General features: G+C 38.7%; 1 protein-coding gene across 4 annotated transcripts in view; it reads right to left on the bottom strand.

The window, feature by feature from the left end:
• The window catches only part of RBBP6 (RB binding protein 6, ubiquitin ligase), a 36,811-nt gene extending 14,158 nt beyond the window's left edge, over positions 1–22,653 (bottom strand). For 3 of the 4 annotated variants that reach the window (XM_075564624.1, XM_075564625.1, XM_075564627.1), the window contains exons 1-10: positions 21,395–22,652; positions 16,976–17,075; positions 14,337–14,373; positions 9,495–9,539; positions 7,397–7,485; positions 7,188–7,284; positions 6,677–6,816; positions 3,795–3,967; positions 3,163–3,266; positions 2,735–3,072 (exon numbers count right to left, since the gene is read on the bottom strand). In XM_075564624.1, the coding sequence (XP_075420739.1) occupies positions 2,735–3,072; positions 3,163–3,266; positions 3,795–3,967; positions 6,677–6,816; positions 7,188–7,284; positions 7,397–7,485; positions 9,495–9,539; positions 14,337–14,373; positions 16,976–17,075; positions 21,395–21,560 (1,289 nt within the window). In that variant the 5' untranslated portion in view covers positions 21,561–22,652. Of the gene's footprint in view, positions 1–2,734; positions 3,073–3,162; positions 3,267–3,794; positions 3,968–6,676; positions 6,817–7,187; positions 7,285–7,396; positions 7,486–9,494; positions 9,540–14,336; positions 14,374–16,975; positions 17,076–21,394 lie in introns of all 4 variants that reach the window. The other variant, XM_075564626.1, reaches the window with a different exon arrangement.
• Positions 22,654–23,654: the final 1,001 nt, after the last annotated feature.

Genomic DNA, 23,654 nt, shown 5'->3' with positions numbered 1-23,654 from the left:
AAGAAGCACACCAGCCTGTGTGATCACAAGTTGTCAATAGGCTCAGGTATCAAAGAGCCAGAACAAAAAATCCTATCAACGTGCAAGAGGGGGAGTGTAGTGGAGACCCAAAGTCCATCTGCAGACAATTGGACATCCCCTTACATAAGGGTCACAAGTCAGGGTCCAGTATAGCACTGATGAAAAATACAACTTTCCTCTAGTTCTTTAATGCTTCCTCCTCCCCACTATCATGACCCAATTCTACCAGACAAATCCAGCCAGACCAGAGAATGTACACGGGTACAGATAAGAACCGAAATCTTGTTTTCGTGCATGTTAGTGTCTCCACAGGTCTGTCTGAATAGGACAGGCTGGATGAACTATCTGGAGGAAAAACAACGGGACCGACAGTTCCGGGGGGACTTGGGGTGGGGGGGTAGAGGGGGGGAAAGGAAGTGGTGTTAACAAACCCAGGGACAAGGGAAAAACATGGGACCCCAAATGGTAGAGAAGGGGGAGTGGCAGGCCTGGTGGGAAATGATCAAGGGTAAGGTTGCTTAGAGAAGAGGTATACTCTAGCCCAGGTGGCGACGAAGCATGGTAGTAGGGCAGGAGGAAAGTCAAGGGAGATGGAGGAAAGAGCTAGGAGTCAAAGGGCATTCATGGAGGTCTAGACAAAGACATGTACATGCAAATATATATAGGAGGATGGGGAAATAGATCTATGTGTCTATATTTATAGGTCAAGTATTAAGGTGGCGGAAGGACCTTAGGCCTCTACTCAAACACTCCCTCAATGCATGAATACCTTCTTTTATTAAATTGGAACTCTATGATGCTCACTCTCCTGACACAATGGCTGGAGCCAAAGTGGGTGAACAAGTAAATGTGGTGAAGAAAGCTGATGGTGCCCGGCTATCAAAAGAGATAGTGACTGGGGTCTTAAAGGCTTGAAGATAAATAAGCGGCCATCTAGCTCAGAAGCAACAAAGTCCACATGGAAGAACACACCAGCCTGTGTGATCGAGTGGTCCCAAAGGGATCAGTTACCAGGCATCAAAGAACAAAAAAATCATATCATTGACTGCACACCTCCATGATAGGATCGCTGAAGACAAATGGGTGCATGAGCAAATGTGGTGAAGAAAGCTGATGGTGCCCGGCTATCAAAAGAGATAGTGTCTGGGGTCTTAAAGGCTTGAAGGTGAACAAGCAGCCATCTAGCTCAGAAGCAAAAAAGCCCACATGGAAGAAGCACACCGGCCAGTGCGATCACGAGGTGCCAAGGGACCAGGTATAAGGCATCATGCAAAAAAAACCACGATATAAGTGTGTGTATGTATGTGTATATGTATATATATACCATATTAAATGAAGGGGGAAGTGCAGAGTGGAGACCCAAGGCCCAAGTGTCGGCCAATGGAGATCCCCTCATAGAGGGGTTTAGGAGAGGAGATGGGTTAATTAGGGTGCGAGGTAGTACCGATGAACAACACAGCTTTCCCCCAGATCCTGGATGCTTCCTCCCCCCAACTACCATGATCCGAATTCTACCTTGCAGGCCTGGATAGGACAGAGGCTGTACACTGGTACATATGAGGGCTGGAGGTACAGGGAATCCAGGGTGGATGATAACTTCAGGACTAAGGGTGTGAGGGACGATGCTGGGAGAGTGGAGGGTGAGTGGGTTGGAAAGGGGGAACTGATTACAAGGATCCACATGTGACCTCTTCCCTGGGAGAGGGACAGCAGAGAAGGGGGGAAGGGAGACTCCGGATAGGGCAAGATATGACAAAATAACGAGGTATAAATTACCAAGGGCACATGAGGGAGGGGGGAAAGGGGAGGGAGGGGGGGAAAAAAAAAAGAGGACCTGATGCAAGGGGCTTAAGTGGAGAGCAAATGCCTTGAGAATGATTGGGGCAGGGAATGTATGGATGTGCTTTATACAATTGATGTATGTATATGTATGGATGGTGATAAGAGTTGTATGAGTCCCTAATAAAATATAAAAAAAGAAAAGAGGAGAAAAAAATGATTAGGGCAAAGACTGTACAGATGTGCTTTATACAATTGATGTATGTATATGTATGAACTGTGATAAGAATTGTATGAGCCCCAATAAATTGTTAAAAAAAACCCAAAAGTTATAGCCCTGCATATTTGTTCTGTTATAATTTTATATATTATGTACTAGTTTCATAGGTATTCAATATTCAATTTTTAAAAATAGTTAAGTCAGTTTATATTGTGATAATTCTAATTAATTTGATTACACGGTAAACCTCAAAAAAAAAAAAAACAACAAAAAAACTGAAAACAGGGAATCCAGGACAGTTAAAACCCTCAAGACCACTGAGAGTAGCGAAACGAGCAAGGTAAGGGGATGGTGGGGTAACCAATCATAATGATGTACATATAACCCCCTCCCAGGGGTAAGGACAACAGAAAAGTGGGTGAAGGAAGACATCAGTAAGTGTGAGACATGAAAAAAATAACAATTTATAAAAATATCAAGGGTTCATGAGGGAGGGAAGTTGGGGGAGCAAGTTAAAAAATTAAGGAGCTGATACCAAAGGCCCAAGTACAAAGAAAATGTTTAGAAAATGATGACAATTGTACAAATGTACTTGACACAATTGGATGGATTGTGCTAAGAGCTGTAATGAGTCCCCAATAAAATAGTTAAACATAAAATACTACATCATCAATCTCGTTTTGTTCTTTAACAGGTAGAAATGCATATACTCACCGAAAAGGTCCATCTGATTTTTCTGAGTGGACTGATATGGACACTGTTGCAGTTATATCAGGAACAGGAGCTGGGGTAGAAGATGAAGTTCCAGGCACAGGAGGAGCCAAGGAAGATTGATTAGAAGTCAATGAAGATATGGAGGGAGCCGGGTGAGTTGATGAGGATGTCACTGGAATCATAAGAGGGTCCTGTTGTCTTGATATTGGCGATCTCATCAGAGGTTGCAGGTTCCTCTGAATAAGTGGTCTCGGGGGTGGTATTGGGGGTGGCGGCGGCGGCAACTGTTTTCTTAGTCTTTTTGTATAACCAGTCTCATTTTTGAAGTTATTAACAGCCTATAGAAAGCAAACATCAAAATTCAGAGAAGTTTAATGTAATTAAAGTAATTAAATCAATTAAAAGAAAAAAATTAATTAAAAGGTTACCTGTCGTAAAAATTTATTGGCAATTAAAGCATCAGGAGAGACATCGTTCTGATGACATGTTGGACATGTATGTTCATCTGATTCAAGGAGTGCTGTTCGTATACCTGAGTATGGTAAGATTTTAAATATTAAGTATTGCTAAAACTCTTCACTTTGTAGAAAGAATTAAAAGGATGGTCTGCATCAGCTCAGTTTTATTACTATTTTCGAAGCACTGCAATTTCCATTGTTATTATTTCCCCCATAAATACTTAGTCTTGGAAACCCTCTATAGGATCACCATGAGTGGGTCAGACCTCTGATTTAATCATTTATTCTACCTGGTGTCGTCGTTTTCTCATGCTGCTAGAACAAAAACTACTACTACTGTGTGGCTTCAAGAACAGAAATTAATTGTCTCAAAATCTGGAGGTTCAACCAAAGTAAGTAAACTCACTGCCATCACGTCGATTCACTTGACCTGTCCTAGAGGGTTGCTTTGAGTCAGAATTGACTTGATGGCCTAGGTTTGGTATGAATATAGCAAAAACCCGACTTTCCATGACTACATGCTCAACAACAATGATCAACATTTCATTACTCTAATACATAGTGTTGCTTCTAGAAACACACAAATATCTAACATTTCTTACATTCATCACAATAACTGTTTCCACAGCAGGGAATGACAACTGCATCAGTCATAATATCTTTGCAAATGAGACACAACAATTCATCTGGGATAGGATCATCTTCTTCTGAGGACGAGGATGGCTCCTCTGGTAAGAAGGGGGGCTTTTCTTTCTTCCCAATTGCATATGCTTCTCTGTAAAGGAAGATTTCAGCATCTTAAACTAGTTGACAATGCAAAATTATCCCTAAGATATGCTACATGTTTTATTACACAAAAATGGGAACATGTAATTCAGTGCAATTCTCAACTAGTACCTTCCCAAGGTAAGGGTGACACTCAATATGTCCCCTGCAACCGCAAAAACACAACAAAGACAGAGAACGAAATCCTAAATAAATATCACATAAAAGAACAATTGTTATAAACATGACTAAAAAGCACTTTAGGATTATTTAATCCATAGTTAAAAAACTGAAGGCCAGAATCGTAAAGAATAGCATAGACTCAATGCCAGTTATTTTTAAGTGACAGCGAGACAGAATTTGAACATACACATCAGAATACTCTTTAATCATCATTGTCTCTATTCTACCACGAGCCATGGGAAAAACTCCGCCCTCCTCCATATTTTAACAGTTCATAAAACATGTAGCTATTCAAATGCCAAAAATGAGAAACTACAATTAGTACTGAAATTATACAGTTAAGGGAATAATGTTCAGAGGAAAATACATCTCTACCATATAAATAGAAATGATTTCAAAATCAGTAGTCAACTTAGTAATTAGTATTTAAAATGAGAAACAAATCTATTTATAGTCTACTGAAAACATTAAGGACTTAGATAATTAGATTATGTGTTACAATAACATGAAGTAACACCTCATTAAGACATTCCTGCCAGGCTTTTGTAGAAATGAGCCTTACAGATATATTGGACATTAAATGTATTTGATAACACCATCAAAAAATTTAAAAAGCTATTCTCAGACGGCTTCCATACCCCCCTTTTCTAAAATTAGTCAAATTTATACAACATAAGGATTCCTAAAGAAATCCTTTCTAATGTCTAATTTTAGGAACAGCGTGTGTTTATCTCAATGCTGAAAATGAAAAAAAAAATCTCAGCTGTACAGAGTAGGGTACCTTAGGTGTGTTATTTGTGTTGCAGTTGCTCCATAGACATCACCACGATTCCAGAAATAAGTATCAATTTGCTTATGCCCCACTGTTCCCAATTTGTGAAAGAGGAGTCTCCCACTGCCCAAAAGAGAGGAAAGAAAAGGGGGGAGGGGGAGAAAAACAAAAGAAAGAAAAAGAGAAGGGGAAAGAAGGACAAAGGATAGAAAAGAAACAGAAAATAGTCTGAGTTGCTTATCAGCAGTGTTAGTGGAGAGGGTGAAAGCTTTCATTTAAAATATTTGGGCACCCATCTTTCCCCAGTATTTTCTGTGTGTTTGGCACAAATAGGGTTAATATTTCAGCATTCAAAAAGCAATGAAGTTAATTATATTAGGGTTCATAGGTGATGTTAATTTTCCAACACAATTTTCTATTTTTAAAATACACTAATAGCGGTCTGCTCTTGAATAAACTAGCTCTAAAAATTATCAGGTTAAAATCTAACTATTTGGAATTAACTATGAAATGTCTGATTTCAAAGTAGCATTAACAACAGACTGCTCTAAGATGAACCACAAAACACAGAATGATGGCTGATAAATAGATGGGGTGAAGTTGAGGAAGTGAGCAGGACTGGGAGTTTAAGAAAATGTTAATTCTTATCTGTAAACGAAAACACTGTATTTACTAAAGCATATACTGCAACACACTAAATCTTTTCAATATAATTCCAAACCACAGCCATTTCATAATTCCCACCTGCTCACTATACTTACTACGCTTCCAAATTTATAGCATGAAGCTGAGGAAAATGTTTTCTTACATATAATTTGATGTAACTGAACACAGCACCTACTCTTTAAATTGTGTTCAATTCTTTAAATTGAACACAAATAAAAGAATTGAACACAAATACCTATTCTGTTAATCGTAATCATTTGTAAGACGTATTAAATATTTAGCACCGAGTTCTTATCACAAAACTACTAAATAAAAAAAATTGCAAGGCAAGTCTCCCAGAATCTTTTAACATCCTTTGCAGGAGATTCTTATGCTCAGTAGTGAGTCAAACAAAGAAACGTGAACATTTTGTTGTATGAGTTCCAAAATGCTTAAAATAACTGAAGCTATTAATACAAGCAGGATGAATGGGAGGTGCTTCTAGTGATGTGCTCTGCCAACTAGGTTTCTGTCCATTCCATTCTAATCTAATAAAACCTGGGGGAATTTTTTTAATATAAAGCACATTAAGGCATTTATTTTATAGACCAAGATGATCTGAATTAAAAGCTTATAAATTTATTTCTGTTGAAAACTTAGTCTCATATGGTATATCCAAACCTATCAAAATACCTCAATAGTTGTTCATTTATTCTTGGCCCTTACATTAACCTCAATTACCTCAGAGCTTTTTTTCCCCTAAGCTTTTTATCAAAACAATTAAGTTATCTGTCTTGTTCATTTACCAAAAATGCAAATAAGATTATGTGAGTATGTATGTAAATGAGGAAGAAAGCGGGAATGACAGAAAAAGAAAAAAAAAACACCAAAAAACCCAGAAGACTACAAGGGAAGTGGCACTCATTGATAAAATATCCCCAAATCTCTTTTAAATTTGTTTTAATGGAGCAGACTGCAGCCTCTAATTCGTAACACAGAAGTGCAACATGTGGAGACTAATGGTCATCGCAGTACCCAAACTATAGGCTCAAAACTGAGACCACTATACGCTCGGTCTGACTGTGGTGTCTATAAATCACACCGAATCTAAATACTTACGCATCTATAGTTGGTATTGCGTATTTTCCAGTGTTGGTAAGCATGGCACCTTTCATGTTAGGGTCTTTCACTTCCATCATAAAACTTCTAGGAATTCCAGTGCTCTTTTTAATTCGAGGACCAGATTCAAAGTTCTTATCCTATTCCAAGTGAAAAGGGGGGAAGGAGAAAGATGTCACATTTAATATCAGTTCAACATTATTTAACTACATAGACTATTCATAATGCTTTGTATATATGACTCATTTATTCCTCACAACAGCCATGTAAGGGAAAGCGTTGTTATCTCCAGTTCACCGAGAAGGAAAAATAAGTCTGCAAAGGAAACTTGTTCAAGCTAACTCAGTTACCAAGTGGCAAAGGCACGAAGTGAAGTCCTGGAAATTTGGCTCCACAGACCAAGCATTTATGCAGTTGTAACAGAGAAGGCGATATTTAACAAGAAAAACAAGGTGACAAAGAAATAATTGTAAAAATATCCAAAGCAACTGAACTATATCTTTAGACTTACCCCATTTGTCGGGCAATTCTTTATATAGTGGCCAGGTTTACCACAACGGAAACAGGTGTAAGAAGGTGGTGGTGGACCTAGAGGTTTCTTCATGTAACTGAAAGGGGGGAGGGGAAATTACATGTATATGAAGACTTCAAAAAATAATGTGTTTTAATTAGCTGGAAAACCCACCCTAGAAGTTCCTATTAGTATATTTATGAACTTACTTGATTGGGTCATATTCATGGCCAGATTGAGACATCATTGCTTTAATTTTATCTTCTTCAGAAGCATTGGCTTCAGCCAGATTGGCAGTCTGTTTAACAGGCAATTATTTGACATACACATTAGAAACACATTTAAGACCACACAGCCAAAGACATCACCACTCATCCTGTAAAGAGCAGTAGCAACTAATCTTATGTAAAGAAAACTATTAAAATGTATAATCTGAAAAGTTGCTGGGAGTTTCTTACACCATTCTATGATGTTTGGGTGTCTGCAGGGCTGAAGAAAGGAGGCACTCCAACCTTAGACCCTGTTTGTACCTCCTAACCACCAGATACACTTGTGTATAAGGAGAGTTTTCAGCACATTTTTAATGCAGTTTGTGGTAAAATTAGGTGCCTGGGCTGATATTCAGGTAGGCTTATACTCAAGTACATGCGGTATATGTGCATATAGTTCCTCTAAGAACTAAGGGCTAAGATTATGTCATAAGAAGCACTTGATGATTTTAAAAATAAATTCAAGCGTTGTAGGCTAAGGCAATCACTAATGCTTAGTGCTTAGCTTGAAGGAAGGGTAGGCAAAAGATATAATTCAAAAGGGCTTTTGGTAGTGGTGCGTTTCAAATTATGCACTTTGAGCTTTAATAATTTTAAATTAAACTCTCCACATGTTTTATGGATTTCAGCTTTGAAGTATTACCCAAAATAATCTAGATATAAGCAGGGTCTAAGGGAGTGATTCTAATAACTTGAATTTCCAAGGATCTAATACTCTAGCCTATTTCATGGGCTTTATCTTCACATTCATCCACAAAACAAGCGAACAGTTTTAACATTTTATTGTAATTTTATATACAAAAAATGCTCAACATTAACAGAGCTTAGAACAGTAACATTTACAGAAAACTGAATTACAGATGTTTAACAACTAATTTGTTTGAACCCAAACATTAATTTACAAAGTTTAAAAAAAGAGAAAGACCCCAAACCTCCAAAATGCCCCATCTTCCCCGTGAAGAAATGACAGCAATAGACTCAAACTCAAGCTGCTGAAGAGTTTAGCTCTGTGCTAAATCACCTTTTGTTAAAAATTTGAGAGGATTTCATCCCACTTTATGCTATAGAAATGCCCATTTAAAATCTGAATTTTCCCAAAATAAGAGCGTAAAAGTAGTATTTACTAGGACATTGAGGGGAAGGGATACACTCTAGGGGGAAAGGACAGAACTACTGGAAAACTCATCTCTTCATTAATCTTGGTTGCTGAATTTACATTTCTGATAGTAGTAGGGAAAAAAAGGATCTTTGAAAAACTTCCTTCTTGGCCTTCAAAAGAGTCTGCCTATTTCCGCCCCCCCCTTTAAAAAGAAGGTATAATTTACAAGCTAAGCCTATTGTTTTTTAAAAAAGTAATCCAATGCTAGTGCTATCCCAAACAAAATGCACAATTGTTGAGCAGAAAACGCAAGCAATCTTTTTGTAAGACATGGCATATGCAGTTAATTTTAGGAGGCAACAATTTACCTCTGCCAGACATACACATTGGTATATTCTTGCAAACAGCTGTGTACACTTACACAATTCACATTGTCTGTGTTCAAACAAATTAGGTTGTTTAAAGCTTTTACTAATGCAGACACACTACAAGTCTTTAGCACAGGAAATAACTATCACATTTAAAATGTTGGTCACCATGGGATAAATCGCTATATCCAAGAAACCACCATGCCAATCGTCCACATTAAGGAAAGTTTCTATTTTGGCTGCTTAATGAAAGTCCGCCTACTTTAAAACCCAAATCAGAGAATTCCTCCAGACCTGTTAATTTCCAAAGAATAATTAAACAAAAAATATAAAGAAAAATAGTAAGCGTAGCTCCATGTTTCTTCTATTCCGAAGATGAACCATATTCCAATATTACGCTGAGGCTGACAAAGTACTCTATCTTTCCAAAGGAGTAACTACTCTTTACAGGATAGTAACAATATACACAGTGGTTCTGAACACCAGATCTATCTCCACCCCGTTCTAACAAATAGTTCCACATAAAAAAATGTGTAAAAAAAGATTTATATTTTCAAGAATATATATATACCTTTGTAAGCTGGGCCAGAGAAATAGATGCAGAAGAGTCATCAATCTGTTCACAAAAAATTAAACATACGTTCAAGTTCCACACTGAAAACATCTGAAAGTGATCATTTAGCCCTAATACCATTTAATGTTCAAATACTGGATACTTTCTTAGAAGTCTGCTATGGAATATATTTTCTGTTTGAAGCCAGAAAGGGCAGCTCCCAATCACCGTCACCACCACACCTCATCCTTCTCTAAATATTCCAAACACAGCAATAAAAGTTAATAGCTGACAGAGATCCAATTATAAAGGGGGAAAAGCGGGGTAAAGTATTAGGAAATTTATTATGAATGGTGATGAAATACTCTTAAGAGTACACATTTAGAGCTGACTCTCAGTGCTCTCTAAATTGATCATGCTCAAGACAATGCACACTCTGAGAATTTAAGAAATCTTTCTACCTTTTCCACAATGCTATTATTCTATATAACATTTTAAAAACAAGCAACTCTTCAAAGGCCCAGTTAATGCTTTAATAAATAACAGCTTCCACATAATTTGAACTTTTCTGGGGAAGGGGAAAGCATGTGCCGATCAGCTTGAGTTGTTCATCCTTTCATACAACGTGTAACAATAGCTTCTGTGATTAAAAAATAAACAAAACAAAATCCTTAACTTTATCAGGGCCAAGATGTTTAGACAAAAATTAGAGAAAGTAAGAGTTTCCTGGATTCCTCAAAGGCAAGAGAGGTCATTTATTATGAACTCTAATATTTGGGGGGAAAGGTTAATCCAATCAAATGGTGCAAGTATTATATGTCAAGAATCAAATCCACTGCCAACAAGATGATTTTGATGGAAAGTATAACAGGACTTTAAAAAAATGCACCTACAAATATAAAAATTTCCATTTGATTCTCTGAAATGGTTTTACTGCAAGTAACAAAGTGAGTGTATATAGGTTATATGTGCATATACACACACACACATGAATGTATGCATTTGGATGAAGGGTTTTAAAAAGTCTGGGAAAAAAAACTCCCATGTTCTCTTTCAATTCTATTTGTCCCTGAAAATTTTTTGAAGTTCCTTTGCTTCTTTAGCATATAAACCTACGATTCCATATAATTGTACCAAAATGAAAATATCATTAGCTTTATATGTAGTTAAGTGGGTTGCTTATTTAATATATTTTAAGATTCTCATTGGTCAGAACGTTTAGTTAAAACAGAACGTAACAAGATGTCTGTATCAAAGAAAAGAAACAACAATAAAATAAAAATCCAAAGAAGTTGTGTCTTCACCATCTATTTTCAAGTATTCCAGAGAACTAGGAGTATTAAAATCAAAGTATGATGTGACGCGCAAGCAGAAATGTAACCAGTATGTACAAGAATTAAATATATGTACATAAAAACCATACTGTCTAAATTTATGCTGCATCTAATAACTATCTTAAGGTTTTAAAGTTAGTATAATGAAAAGTATTACTGGAACACTTCTTTTGACAAAAGATTCTTTGCTTCACATGAAGAAACTGTTTAAGGAGTCCATAATGAACGAATCCTTTAGTTTAGTATACATAAACACATAATACACCGATAGCTTCACACTCTTGCCCAGCTTAGATGAAGTGTTCTTTCTCAATGGGAAAGTAGAAAAAACAAAAATTTAAAAAACCCTAACTATCCTACTTTTTATTAAGATCAAATCCTGATCCACTTGTGTTTTGGAGAATTATTTAAATTTATATAACCAGAACTGAACAAATTGAGGCCAATCATAATCTATACTGTTTCTAAACAATAAAACAAGTAACATCTTTTAAATAGCCCACTATAACCTAGAATTTGAATACTGATTTGTTAGATAGAAAGAAAGCAACCAGTTAGATTTTCTCTCCCATTGGAACAAACATTTTGACCTTTCCACTCTGAACTTTGGATATGGCTATCATTTTTCTCTTGCTAGACTTTTCTGCCTTTTTGCTCTCTGCCAATCTCCTTATAAGTACTATACCCTTACAGAGTTAAAAGTGATTCAGATCTGCCACCAAATCTAAATCACATTTTTTTCTACCAAATAGTCACCACAGCATATAACCACCTTATAATCCACAAGCCAAACTCATCACAAATTTAGAAAGGCATCCGATTTCATTTTCTACACAGAGCAAAACAAAACAAACCCACTGTCATCGTGTTGATTCTAACTCATATTAAAGAAGCCTCAACGATGTTTCTGAGACTGCAAATCTTTATGGGCACAGACAGCCTCATCTTTCTCCTGATAAGTTGCTGGTGGGGTTGAACTGCTGAATCTTGCACCTAAGCCAGTGCCACCAGAATTCCTTATAGAGCAAAACAAAAAAACCAACTCATTTGTCATCGAGTCGATTCCAACCCATAGCAACCCCACAGGACAGAGTAGAACTGCCCTTGTGGATTTTGGAGGCTACAAATCGTTATAAAAGCAGAAAGCCTCATCTTTCTCCCATGGAAGGATTGGTGGATTCAAACTGTTGACCTTGCAGTTTGGGTCCCAACATGTAACCCAGTAAGCACTCAAGCTCTTTACATACAGTAAAGGTAGTAAGAAATAAGTAAAAATGAAAATGTTAAAAAATTAAGAAGCTATATTCCTTTATGGCAATTATCCTGAAATTAAAAGATCCCGGGCCTTACAAAAAAATGTAATCCTGATGTTCAGCAGCAGGAAGAAAGAACTATCAGCTTTGGAATATGAACCTGGAAAACTGACTATGTAAAACAAGACAGGGCAATTTGAAATCGTCATCCTTGATTAGAGCCGGCTTAAGGTTGCAAAATTATACATAGCTACTACACTCAAAGAAAAATTTGGTTGAGAGCTTATCTTTCTGAAATACGTATAAGCCACATGATTAAGTTTCCTAAAACGGGGACTAATTAGGTTTAATGAACCTAATTTAGAATTTCTCATTCTAAATGTCAGTAAAAGAACTCTAAGCAAATAAATGGTGGGGATAAGTCACTGATGACTCTACTTCAGATAATTCTACCTAAAACATAAAATCACTTTTAAAATATTAAGAAAAAGAAAACTCTTAAGTTTAAAATAAATTGCTTCTTATAAATGTAATACAGACATGCCAGGGAACACACGAGGCTAAAAAAAATGTTAACTTTATTGTGAACATGTGATCTGTGTTTACACACATGCTAGTAAACAAAAGGGAAATAATTGTTTTCAAGAAATAAACTTCATCTCTATTAGTTTAAATACTATATAAAATGTACTTTATACAAGATGTGTTACATTAACTACTACAGTCACCAAGACAATCAATCTAATTTGTGCTAGCATTTGGATACATAAAAATCAATTTTAAACCAATCACCAGCAAAAACAGAAACTAGGACAGTTTTTACAGCATTATGCTTAAAAACAACAACAACAAAAAAAAACCCCACCCCCTCAAAAAAGCCCATGTATCACCCCAAGAGGGGGACCCCAAAACACTAAAGGCTTTGATCTTTGAATCCATGAAAACTAAAGGCTCTATATTTAAGATAACAAGTCCAAAGTTCAGATATGTCCTATGTTATCATGTATAAGATCCAATGAGCTAAGGTTAGTGAAATGCCTCATACACAATTAAAGATCAGTAGAATTTATAAAGGATAAAGTGAAACAGCAAAGCAGTACCCTTGGATTCTGTAAGATTGAAGACATCTTAAATTGTGTACAATACCAAGCCTGAGCAGTAAAATTCAGAGAACCATCACGTTTACAGAGCCAGTACTATAAATCTGCGTTCTAAAACAGACCGTGTTTAACTCCCACAATTTAGGAATTCTGCTGCCTTTTAAAAATTCCAAGTCGAAGAGGTGTTATACTTAAAAGTTCATCTGTGATAACAAAAATGTATGACATTACCCTGGTTATAGGAGTTACATTTAACAAGCAAGAACTTTCAGCTGGCCTACATTTTATGCATCATTTTAATGTCTTATAAGGGGGAAATGTTTTAATTTTGACATTTGAGTAGTACAGACAGAACTATTATTAAAATGTGGGGAAAAAAAACAAACAAACCCAAAAACTCCAAACATGCCAACTGTTTAAAATCATTAAAATTACTGAGACATTTATAGGGCTTTGGGGGGGGGGGGGAGCCCAACTTCAGGTTTCACTTCATATTTATGAGTACAAATAAAGAATAGGTGTTCAAAACTGTCAAATGTAGTTAGACTAAATAATGATGTTGCACCAGTGATCTCTGAAGAGCTTTTCCTTCTATGGTGTGTTTGAACGTGGACTGAGTACCAAGCTTTAATGTAACTTTCACATGTTGCTGCTGCAGTTTCAATGTCATCAGCTGAGGGTGGGGACAACTAACAAAAACTAATTGATACAACGTGAAAATGGCAAAATATACACTCCAAACATTTTTTATTGCAGGAAACAAAAAGCACACAACAGCCTGTACATACATACAAAATACTAACTATAGACAGACAGATGTAGAACATGTTATCATGTTCATCAGTGTCAAACCTACATGATCTAGAGAGGATCATACATTAACTGTTCAACACAGTGTCATACAGGGGGAATGCTCTCAGATTTAATAAGAAACAAGTGTTTGGTTTTTTTTGAGGGGGGGCAGGGGAGCACAAATTACCCATCTCTACAAAATATGTGTGCAAATTATGCCATATATATCCATATTCAACTGAGCTGTCATCAAAATACATTTTATTTACAATATGTATGATGATTGGTTGCATATTAAGTTCTAAAAAAATTTACTTCAATGCTACATTATAAAAGAAAAGCCAATGTGTAAAAAAAGTGTGAGATTGTGTTTTTACATACTGCTTTTGAAGTTCCCATCACTGGTTCAGTTCGACTTCTGAAACACAAAAGCAGTAATAAAAAAGCTGGTATTAGATATAAGCAGGTATATTTCTATACTTTTTGTTATAATCACACATTTTTATGAACACAATTTTTCTTTGGTATAAAGTTTTAAAAACAGCCAATTATTAAAATAAAAATTTTACGACCTTTCCAGTTTAAGATACATTTGTAGTTTTTCTTTTCAAATATGTATATTTAAAAAATCTATATTGAGAAATTCTAGAATAGATATACCTTACCACTAAAATTAAACTACTTCTGGAAGGTAGTAATAAAAATTCAACACATTTCATGGTTCATTATCAATAATCACATAGATATTATTGCAGTTACAAACCTATAGCTGTTAATGTTTTTCAGATTTGGCTTTCAGAGAAATTGCTAGGCTCTAAAATGAACTTAAAGAAATCTCAAAACAATGATTAAGGATTAAGAAACCTAACTTTCTCCAAAACGTAACAATCTGATAGTGTATTGGTTGAAAAAAATGACTGCAATGTAGAATTAAACAGACAAGTCAAAGTTTTTAAAAAGTATGTATTAATAAGCCAGGAAGAAATCCCTTCAAAATTCCACACAAAAAAGGGAATGAGGACAGAATTATTAAATATAACCATCCTTTGATATTCATATAATTTGATGCCAGTACCTATATCCCCTCCCTCCAAGATCTCATTATAAAATGGGCATAGTATTTGCACAATTAAATTACCTCAAGTTTACTTAGATAATACCTAATGTAAATGCTACGTAAGTAATACTTTTTGAGCTCTTTGGGGATTGTTTTGACCATGCAATTGCTTATTAGGAGTTATTTTTTCACAGAACAAAAGTGTGCAAGGCAAGACTGAGGATCTGTGAAATGTTGAGGGGCTACCACACCTCATTTAAGTGGATTCCATGTAGTACTTAGTTTGAGGCAAATTCAAGTTTTGCAACTTTTTTAATAGATTTTCAATCTGTGGTTGGTTAAAAAGAATCTCTAGACTCAGAAGGTACATACAGGAAAATCCAACCACATACCCTGTAAATGCTTAGTTTTAGTCGCTGCTATTTTGACTATATAAAGAAGTGCTAATATCTGAAAGGAATTTCTATAGGTTTGTTCATATTTTGGATGTCTTAACATAAAAAAACAAAAGACAACAAAAATCACGAGGTGAAATTTCAAGAACACATTCCATTTCTTAAGACAGAAATCCATAAATTTGTCAGTGACCAAAATTTCAAACAGTTACATAAGTATCTCACTTACATGAGTCAATTCTCACTGAGAGTGACTTTAGAGGACAGGGTAAAATTGCCCCCCTTGTGGCTTTCTGGAACTGTAACTGTTTATAGTAGTATAAAGTCTCATCTTTCTCCTGCAGAGGGGCTGAGGCTTTGGAACCACTGACCTTGTACTTAGCTGTCCAACTTGTTACTACCTGTTAATTAATTTAGCCTCTTTTACATATTACAATTCCAAAATCATTAAACATTTAAGAATATAAAGGATCTGAAGTTTTAATTCTGCCTTTTGAGCAAATTTTAAGTGTTCGAATAGTCCTAAGAAACTGTTCTCCTTCCAATGAAATACTGGAACTTAACATGTGCCAAAACTATTCGTTGAATATTTATAACCCCCAAATTAGGCATTCATGTCCCATTTCACTTTTTGAGGAAATCTGAGGTATAGAGAATAGGTAACTTACCCAAAGTCACGTAACTGGGATGAAGCAGGAAGGGAATCAAACCTAAGCCTGATTTCAGCCTATGTCACAAGTTCCCAGACTTATTTGGCCTACTAATGCCGTCTTTCCAGACAAAGACAAAACTCAGTACCCCTCTAGCAATTAAAAACTGTTGTAGTATAGTTGACTATCTAGGATAAAGTGCAAGTATCTGCATTTGGATCAACGGCTGGATTGTTCTAGCACCCCCCCAGGGGTAGTATTGCTATCTTCTTAAACATCATATAACTCTATAAGCTCTCTGCTGGAACCCGTCAGTGACACAGGGCCAATGTTAGCATCACTTGATGCTGCCAAAACGTCTTATGAGATCTCGCTCAGTAGATTTTATACTTTTTTGTGATGAAAAATGGTTAGATTGTGTGAGTGTGTGTATATAGAGACGGGGGCGGGGGGGAGAAAATATGCACAGTAGGGGTCCTCAAACTACGGCCCGCAGACCACACGTGGGATCCGGGGGTGTTTTTGCACCCACTGCATGTCCTGCTTAGCAGCCGACTCGTCCAGTGTGCACAGGAATTTGTTCAGTTTTTTTTAAAACTATATTCCGGCCCTCCAACAGTCTTAGGGACAGTGAACTAGCCTCCTGTTTAAAAAGTTTGAGGACCCCTGATGTAAAGGCAAAAAATAAGAATTAAGAAAAACTAGGGAAGGATAGGAGTATTTACTCATGTACTTGAGTATTATTATTTTTTTTAACCACTTTACTCTCTACTACAGGCTTACATTAAAAAAAACAACACCTTTTCATAGTTAAGATCTACTCAATGAGTAATGAATTCAGTTCTAAAATGTGTTTTCCCCCTCCACAAAATAAAAGTATATTTTGAAAAATAGTAATACATGTAATTTGATACTCACATAACATATGTCTTGCTTGTAGATTTCACACCACCAATAGGAATTCTTCTAACAATTACAGATGAATTCTTAGGGATCAGAGCATTATCATCAGTATATTCTGTAAATAAAAGTAAAAGAGTCAAATTTATTTGGGGATTTGGGTGTTCTATTCCTCAAACACCAGAACATGTCAACCACATATAATTTCATGGGCAATGGACTGTAACACAGTGTAATCAGTAACTCCCTTTCCTTGCACCTAAGTTACTGATATTGTCAGAACAACTATTCAAAGCCATAAGGAGTCTGTTTTTTACAAATGCCACTAATAATGCTAGCAGGTCCTTGACTTTGGCATCTCTAATTTTTGTGGAACCCTAAATCTCAGGAAGACTAAGTTCTTCTCTAGCTCACTTGTGCCAGAAATGCTGTATCTGAGCAATGAGAAAAATCTGTCGTTTGGAATGAAGAAACTCTGCCTCCTCTAGCACCTCAGCATGAGGTAAGCATCATGACTTCTGCTCTCATTCGCTTTATTATTGAAGATACAATAAAAATCACAGCGTATGAATCAAGCGTGAATAGTTTATAATAAAGAATTAAAATGGATGCAGCACTGAACTGAATATGGATTCAAAGAAGGCCTCTCTGAGGAACTTATACTGGCATAAAACCTGAATAAGCAAGAAAATTTAAGGAAATAATGGAAAGAGGGGACTAAAGAGATACAAGTCATATTGATTTATGTTTTGTTTAAAACTTCAACAGGAAGTCACTGATTTTCTTTTTAAAAAGTATATGGTTAAATAGGTAGAGAATGAGAAAGGGGTGACTAATAAAGCCACTGCTTTATTTTTCAAGTAAGAGAGAAATGGACACAATATTTTCAGGTAAAACCAACAGGATTGCTGATGGATTAAAAATGTTGTTTTTGAAAATGAAGGAGAAAGAGAAATCAGTTATGAATACCTGAGTTTCTCATCTTACCCAACACTGAGTGAAGAGCAGTATCATGTCCTAACAGGGAGGATAAAAGCTAGAATGGACCCCATTTTTCAATTCCTTAGACTATTATTTGCAGTATTTTTTGAAAAAAAAAAAAGAAATTAAGAAAGAAACTGGGCCAGCACTTACTATGGTAAATATTTGCTAAGGAAAATGTTTACAGAATTGCCAAAAAGAATAGCCCACCCCTGGGAGAAGCATAAATGTCCTGAAAATACATTTATACTCTCTTAATGAAAGTTTATTCTAATATTAGGTTTACATATTCACGTAAGTTATTTAGTATCAAGCATCTATCTGTTTTTCCAATTACTTTAAGTTTTAAATATTGGAATGCATGTTAGACTTTTAAATGAAAATCAAGCTTTGCTATTTTTTGTCACTATTCCATGTTTAAATAGAGACCTTTACAGCATATTTCATATAGTTGACTATATTCTCATAGGTATCCAACTATGCAATCTAATTTTCTCGATGTAGGTATGCCAATGTAAAACTACCATTATCTTGGATAGTTCATGACAGCCCCAAAATCCAAGCAAAAGTATGAGTATGAAACACTAGAATCGGGCAGGCAGAGAACCTTTAAAGCTAGTTCTAGGAACCCAAACCCACCTCTGCAATACAGAATGGAACCGCTCCATTAAGTTTTCCTAGACGGCGCCTTGGTGAGCTCTTAGCCAGTGCCAGTGGTTCAAACTCACCAGCTGCTCCAGAGAAGACGAGGCTGCCTACTCCTGTGAAGAGCTGAAGTCTCAAAAACTCAAAGGGACAGTTCTACTCTACAGAGTCCTATTAGGTTGCTATGAGTCAGAACTGACTCGATCAATGTCAGAAAGAGTCTTTATGGAAGCAGACTACCGCAGCTTTCTTGTGGAGTGGCTGGCGGGTTTGAACCTCCAATTTTTGTTCTTTTGGGTCACAGCCTAGCACTTAAATTGGTGTCACATACTTGAAAAGGCATTTCTGACTAACAACTCTCAAATGTGCCCACAATAGCTGTCAAAGACAACTTATTAAAATCAAATGTTTTTTTTTTCATATAACTAAACTAAGATCACTTGGGATTTTGAAAGTCTAAAAGCAAGCAAAGCAGAATTCTTGAGTGTAAAACATGAAGTTCTGCTCCAAGCATTGCAGTCTAATCAAGATTTATTTATAAGGGTTTAACAGACAGAAGCTCCTGTAGTGCAGCAGTTCTACTTGGCTGCAAACTGAAAGGTGTGTGGTTCAAACCCAGTCACTCTGTGGGAGAATGATACAGACAGCTTGATTCCCAGAGGGTCACTATGAGTCACAATTCCTTGGCAGTGGGTTTTTGTGGGAACAAAAAAAACATGGGCAGACTCTGAAAATTATAAGGAATGTGTATAGAAATCTTCCTTATTAGGTAATTTAAAGTATTCATTTAAAGTAAGTTAATGTTCCACATTCTTTCCTGGGCAATTTCCTAGCTCTGAAGCTACATAATATTTATGGTGCATGCTTTACATGACAGGATGATGCTAAAACCAAGGAGCATTCTTATGTCAGCTGTGACACTAATTTCTTACAAAATTCGCTAAACATCTACCCTTACCCTTCTAATTTGAGGATTGCAAAAGTGTACATTTTCTTCAACCCCAGCTCCTTCTCCCAAACATCTAAATTGAGAAAACCAAAAAAATCAAACTCACTGCGAGTCAACAGTCAGTCACAGTGACCTTTTGAGAACAGAGTTGAGCTATTCCTATGGGTTTGCACAGCTACAGATCTTTATGGGAGCAGTCAGCCTCGTCTTTCTCCCGAAGAGTGGCTGGTGGGCCCAGACAACTTGCTTGTGGTTAGCACTCTAAAAGCACAACCCACTACACTATTAAATTGTGTACTACTCAATCAAAAGGATGTAATAATACTCCATCAAAGTATGAAACCTAGTGTGATCATTTAAATAATCTTAATATTTCTAGTAATTTCCTTTCCTCGCATTGATAAGTGCTTATTAACATATCAATATGGCCTAAAATATTTTAAGTCCACATGTACTATGAAATGACTTTAGTATTTAAGGGATACTTTTGGTAGCCTTAAAAAAGGCTATTTTCCTTAAGGTATTTTCTGGAATAACAAGGAAAAACAAAAGCACTCAACCTATTTCTACATGGTTCATGAATGCAAACAATGTTTCCTCTCCTTAAGTACTGGGACACTACCTATAATTACACTTACCAAAGAGTCAGATGAAGTGTCCTTAAAGTATGACACTTGTTTAAAAAAAAAAAAAGGGGGAGGAAACAATTTTTTTCATTTGTTATCATTAATACAAATATTCTTAGGTTGTGCATATTTCTGAGTTGAGATGTGCCTAGCCTGCTGTTCCTTAGCCTAATACGATCAATCTTACTATTGGGAACGGAAAAAATAATCTTCTCTGTGACAAAATGTAAACTACAGGCAGGAGTTTGGGTCTTCCTTCTTTCTCCCCCCCCTTTTTTTCTATGGGTCTTACCTATTTCAATGAACTCAAGCCATAATCATTTTCAGCCCAATTTTAAATTCAAAATTCTGGAGCCCACTGAAAGCATTACTGTACTGAGAAACAGCAAGAGGCAGTCAACACAGCCTTTTAATATTTACAAAGATGTGTGTATACAAACCCATAGTTACATTTCCAATATTATACTTAAAAGGGGGGAAAAACCTTAAAAAGTTTCCAATCCGTGGCTTATTTGTGCTCATACAACATCCTGTTTTTCAATCTCCTAATATGGCCAGTCACGTTGTCCAGCAATTCTTACTTCATAAAAATCAGTACTTCTGATAATTATCGAATTGCTCAATTTTTCAGTGTATAGTGATGAGCTCAGTTTACTAACTTAATTGCCTTTATCACCCATTCTGGAATTTACACACAGGCCTGTCACATCAGACCGGAGCAAGTTCCAAAAACCACAGCAGGATTAGAGATCTTCAAAACCCATCAAGTGAAGGTCCTTTCTTCACAACAAAGCCAACTAACTCCCCTGCCATCATCCCCCCAATAGGGTCCCCAAAATGTTAGCTCACAAAATTATGGCAGGATCAACTAACCTCACAATTGCTCTTCTCCCCTCCTTCGGAGGGGTTTAAAGTTAGCAAACACACACACACACACAAACGCACACAGGCGCCCCCCCCCCAAGGCTGTCACTCTTAACAAAACAAAAAACCCACCATGTGAGAGGAATCATCAAAGGTCCACGGTTGGGGATTCGCCTGCTGGAGATGACAGTGAGGCCAGCTAAAGGCCCAGGCAGGCTGCTGCTATCCCGGGGATCCGAGCTGTCTTAAAAGTTATTAGGACCAACAGTCCCACACGGGACATCATGGCGGTTAATCTCTTCCGCCAGTGGCCTGAAAACCAGCAATGGACCTTCGCCGAGCGCAGCATCGGGAGCCCCCCGAGGCTCTTACCTTCTTTCGTTTGCGCGTTGGTGATCTGCAGGTCACAGTCAGCGGCTTTCAGCTTCTCTCTCCCCATAATCTGCTTCTTCAAGTCGCAGAGGGAGATGTGGAGCCCATCAAAGGTGACGGTGTCATAGTTGAGTTTAGAGGAAAATTTATAATGCACACAGGACATGGTGCCAAAGGATTCCTACGGTTCAGCGAGGAGACGTGGACACGCTCAATATATGTATATTTATCAATTTAAGAGCAAAAGTATGTACACACACAAAACACTCAGAAGACACGGAAAAAACCCTACGGCCTTAAATACCCCCCCTAACCAAAAGCAGGGGTGCGTAAGAACAATAATCCAGACCCCCAAAACTCAGAAGCCCTTCATGTGGGAGGAGGCGGATGGGGAAGGGGAGAGATTCGAGATTCCGCCACGGCCAATGTCACCCAGCTGGACACCCCTCGCTCATGCTAAGGGCCGGCAGGAGACGGGGCAGGCGGTGCAGTCTGTAGCGGCCAGTCCACACGGTAAGAGTCCGAGCGACCCCGGCGGGGTCAGGGGTCCATAGCGCGTCCACACCTCCCGGCGGGTCTCTCTCCGTGAATCGGGGTGACCCAGACCTCGGGAGAAGGTTGCGGGGGAGAGGGCCTAGGCCCGGAGTCCACGAGCGGCTTCTCGCCTCCTCCTGGCTTCCGGACGACTGGCGGCAGCTTCCCCAGGCCCAGGCCCAGGCCCCCGCCACACGCACAAACCCCTGTCGCCTGCTCCCCGGCGGCCACGGGCGGCCCGCGGCCTAGGCCCAAAAACGCACGGTCGGCGGAGGAGAGGCCTTCCCGCAGGCCGCCCCGGGCTCGGGCTCGGGTTCAGGCTCCACCTCCCCCCCCGCCGCCGCCGCCGCCGCCTCCGAAACAAAGCCGGTACTAGGCCTCAACTAGGCCTCGAAGCACTTCCTCACCACCCCCGGCCCCAATCAGCGGCCGGGTGGTTTCGGCGAAGCCCGGCGACCGCGCCGAGGCTCCCGGGCGCTTCCTCTCGTCGTGTGCTCCGCGCTTCTCGCGTCTTTCGCTTCCGTCGACTTCAGGCCCGGAGCCGCGAGAGTTTGCCCGGACACCGCCGGGCCACCGCGCGGCCTTCGCTGGCTCCCTTTTCGTGCCCCCCTGCCGCTCTCAGGCTCTCACCAAGCGACGGCAGCACCTCCGAGCCAGGCACTATGGCGGCGGCGGCCTGGCTGCGGGCGAGCGCCCCACTCCGGGGTCTCTTAAGCAGGAATTGCACGGGCGACGCGCGCGGGGCGGGGCTGGCGAGAGCGGCTGGGCGGGCCGGGAGGCGGGGCGATGACGTCACAAAGCGGCATCGCCCCGCCCCCGCCCACGTGACCCTGCGCTTTATGACTCCGGAGTGCGGAACCCGGACGAGCCGGGAGAATGGAAGGGACCATCTGGCTGCGAAGGGAAGGGGCGAGCGCAGAGAACTGACAAACAGGACGGTTGCGGGCAGGGAGGCAGGCTTTAGCTCCCGCGTCCTGTTTGTCCCGAAGAGTGGCGTGCAGAGAGGTGGCCTGCTCACTCCTCTTTCCCCCCAACTCCTATATCCACACCCCCAAACCTTCCCATCCAGGTAAACGTGGTTGCTGAGAAATAAACTATTGGTTGTTGTACAAACACTCTCGAGTCCCCCCTTCTTCTAACCGGAGTACCCTCTCCGTCCTTCCAAAATACAAGTTCCGGAGCACCTGCTGGCTGAAATTGATACAGTTGGAGTAATACTTTGGACACTTTCGATTTCTCCCGCTGCCTTGCAGTCAACGCTGCCGACTCCCAGCGACCGCCAGTGGGTTTCCGAGACTCCTTGTTTACGGGAGTAGAAAATGCAGGGTTTTTCCTACCGACCTGCTGGCGGTTTCGAACTGCTGACCTTGGCGATCACAGCCCAACACGTGACCAGGACACCACCAGAGCTCCTACTTTAGAGTTCCCCCCTCTTAGAGTTCTTTACCTAGGTGAAAATGAGTTTGTAAGAGTTGGTTATGGAGTGTTGTTGTGGACTAAGTGCATGGATGTTTACGAGTAGGGGCTTCGAAATTCCGTAGAGAAATTTCATTACCGTTCAGTTTTATTTTTCCATCGGCTTATCATACTTTTTTTTAGACTAGGCCTGATGAGTGATGCCATCCATGTGCCTCAGGAAATGGGGTTTAGTGAGTGTCAGTTTAAGAACAACAAAAAACCCGTAAATGATCAGTAATAACCATGATTTCCAATTTATTGATGAGGG

The sequence above is a fragment of the Tenrec ecaudatus genome, chromosome 12 (assembly GCF_050624435.1).
Source record: "Tenrec ecaudatus isolate mTenEca1 chromosome 12, mTenEca1.hap1, whole genome shotgun sequence".
In the NCBI taxonomy this organism is placed as follows: Eukaryota; Metazoa; Chordata; class Mammalia; order Afrosoricida; family Tenrecidae; genus Tenrec; species Tenrec ecaudatus.
Note: the sequence above shows the minus strand (reverse complement) of the source record. Positions and strands in the feature narration are given on the sequence as shown.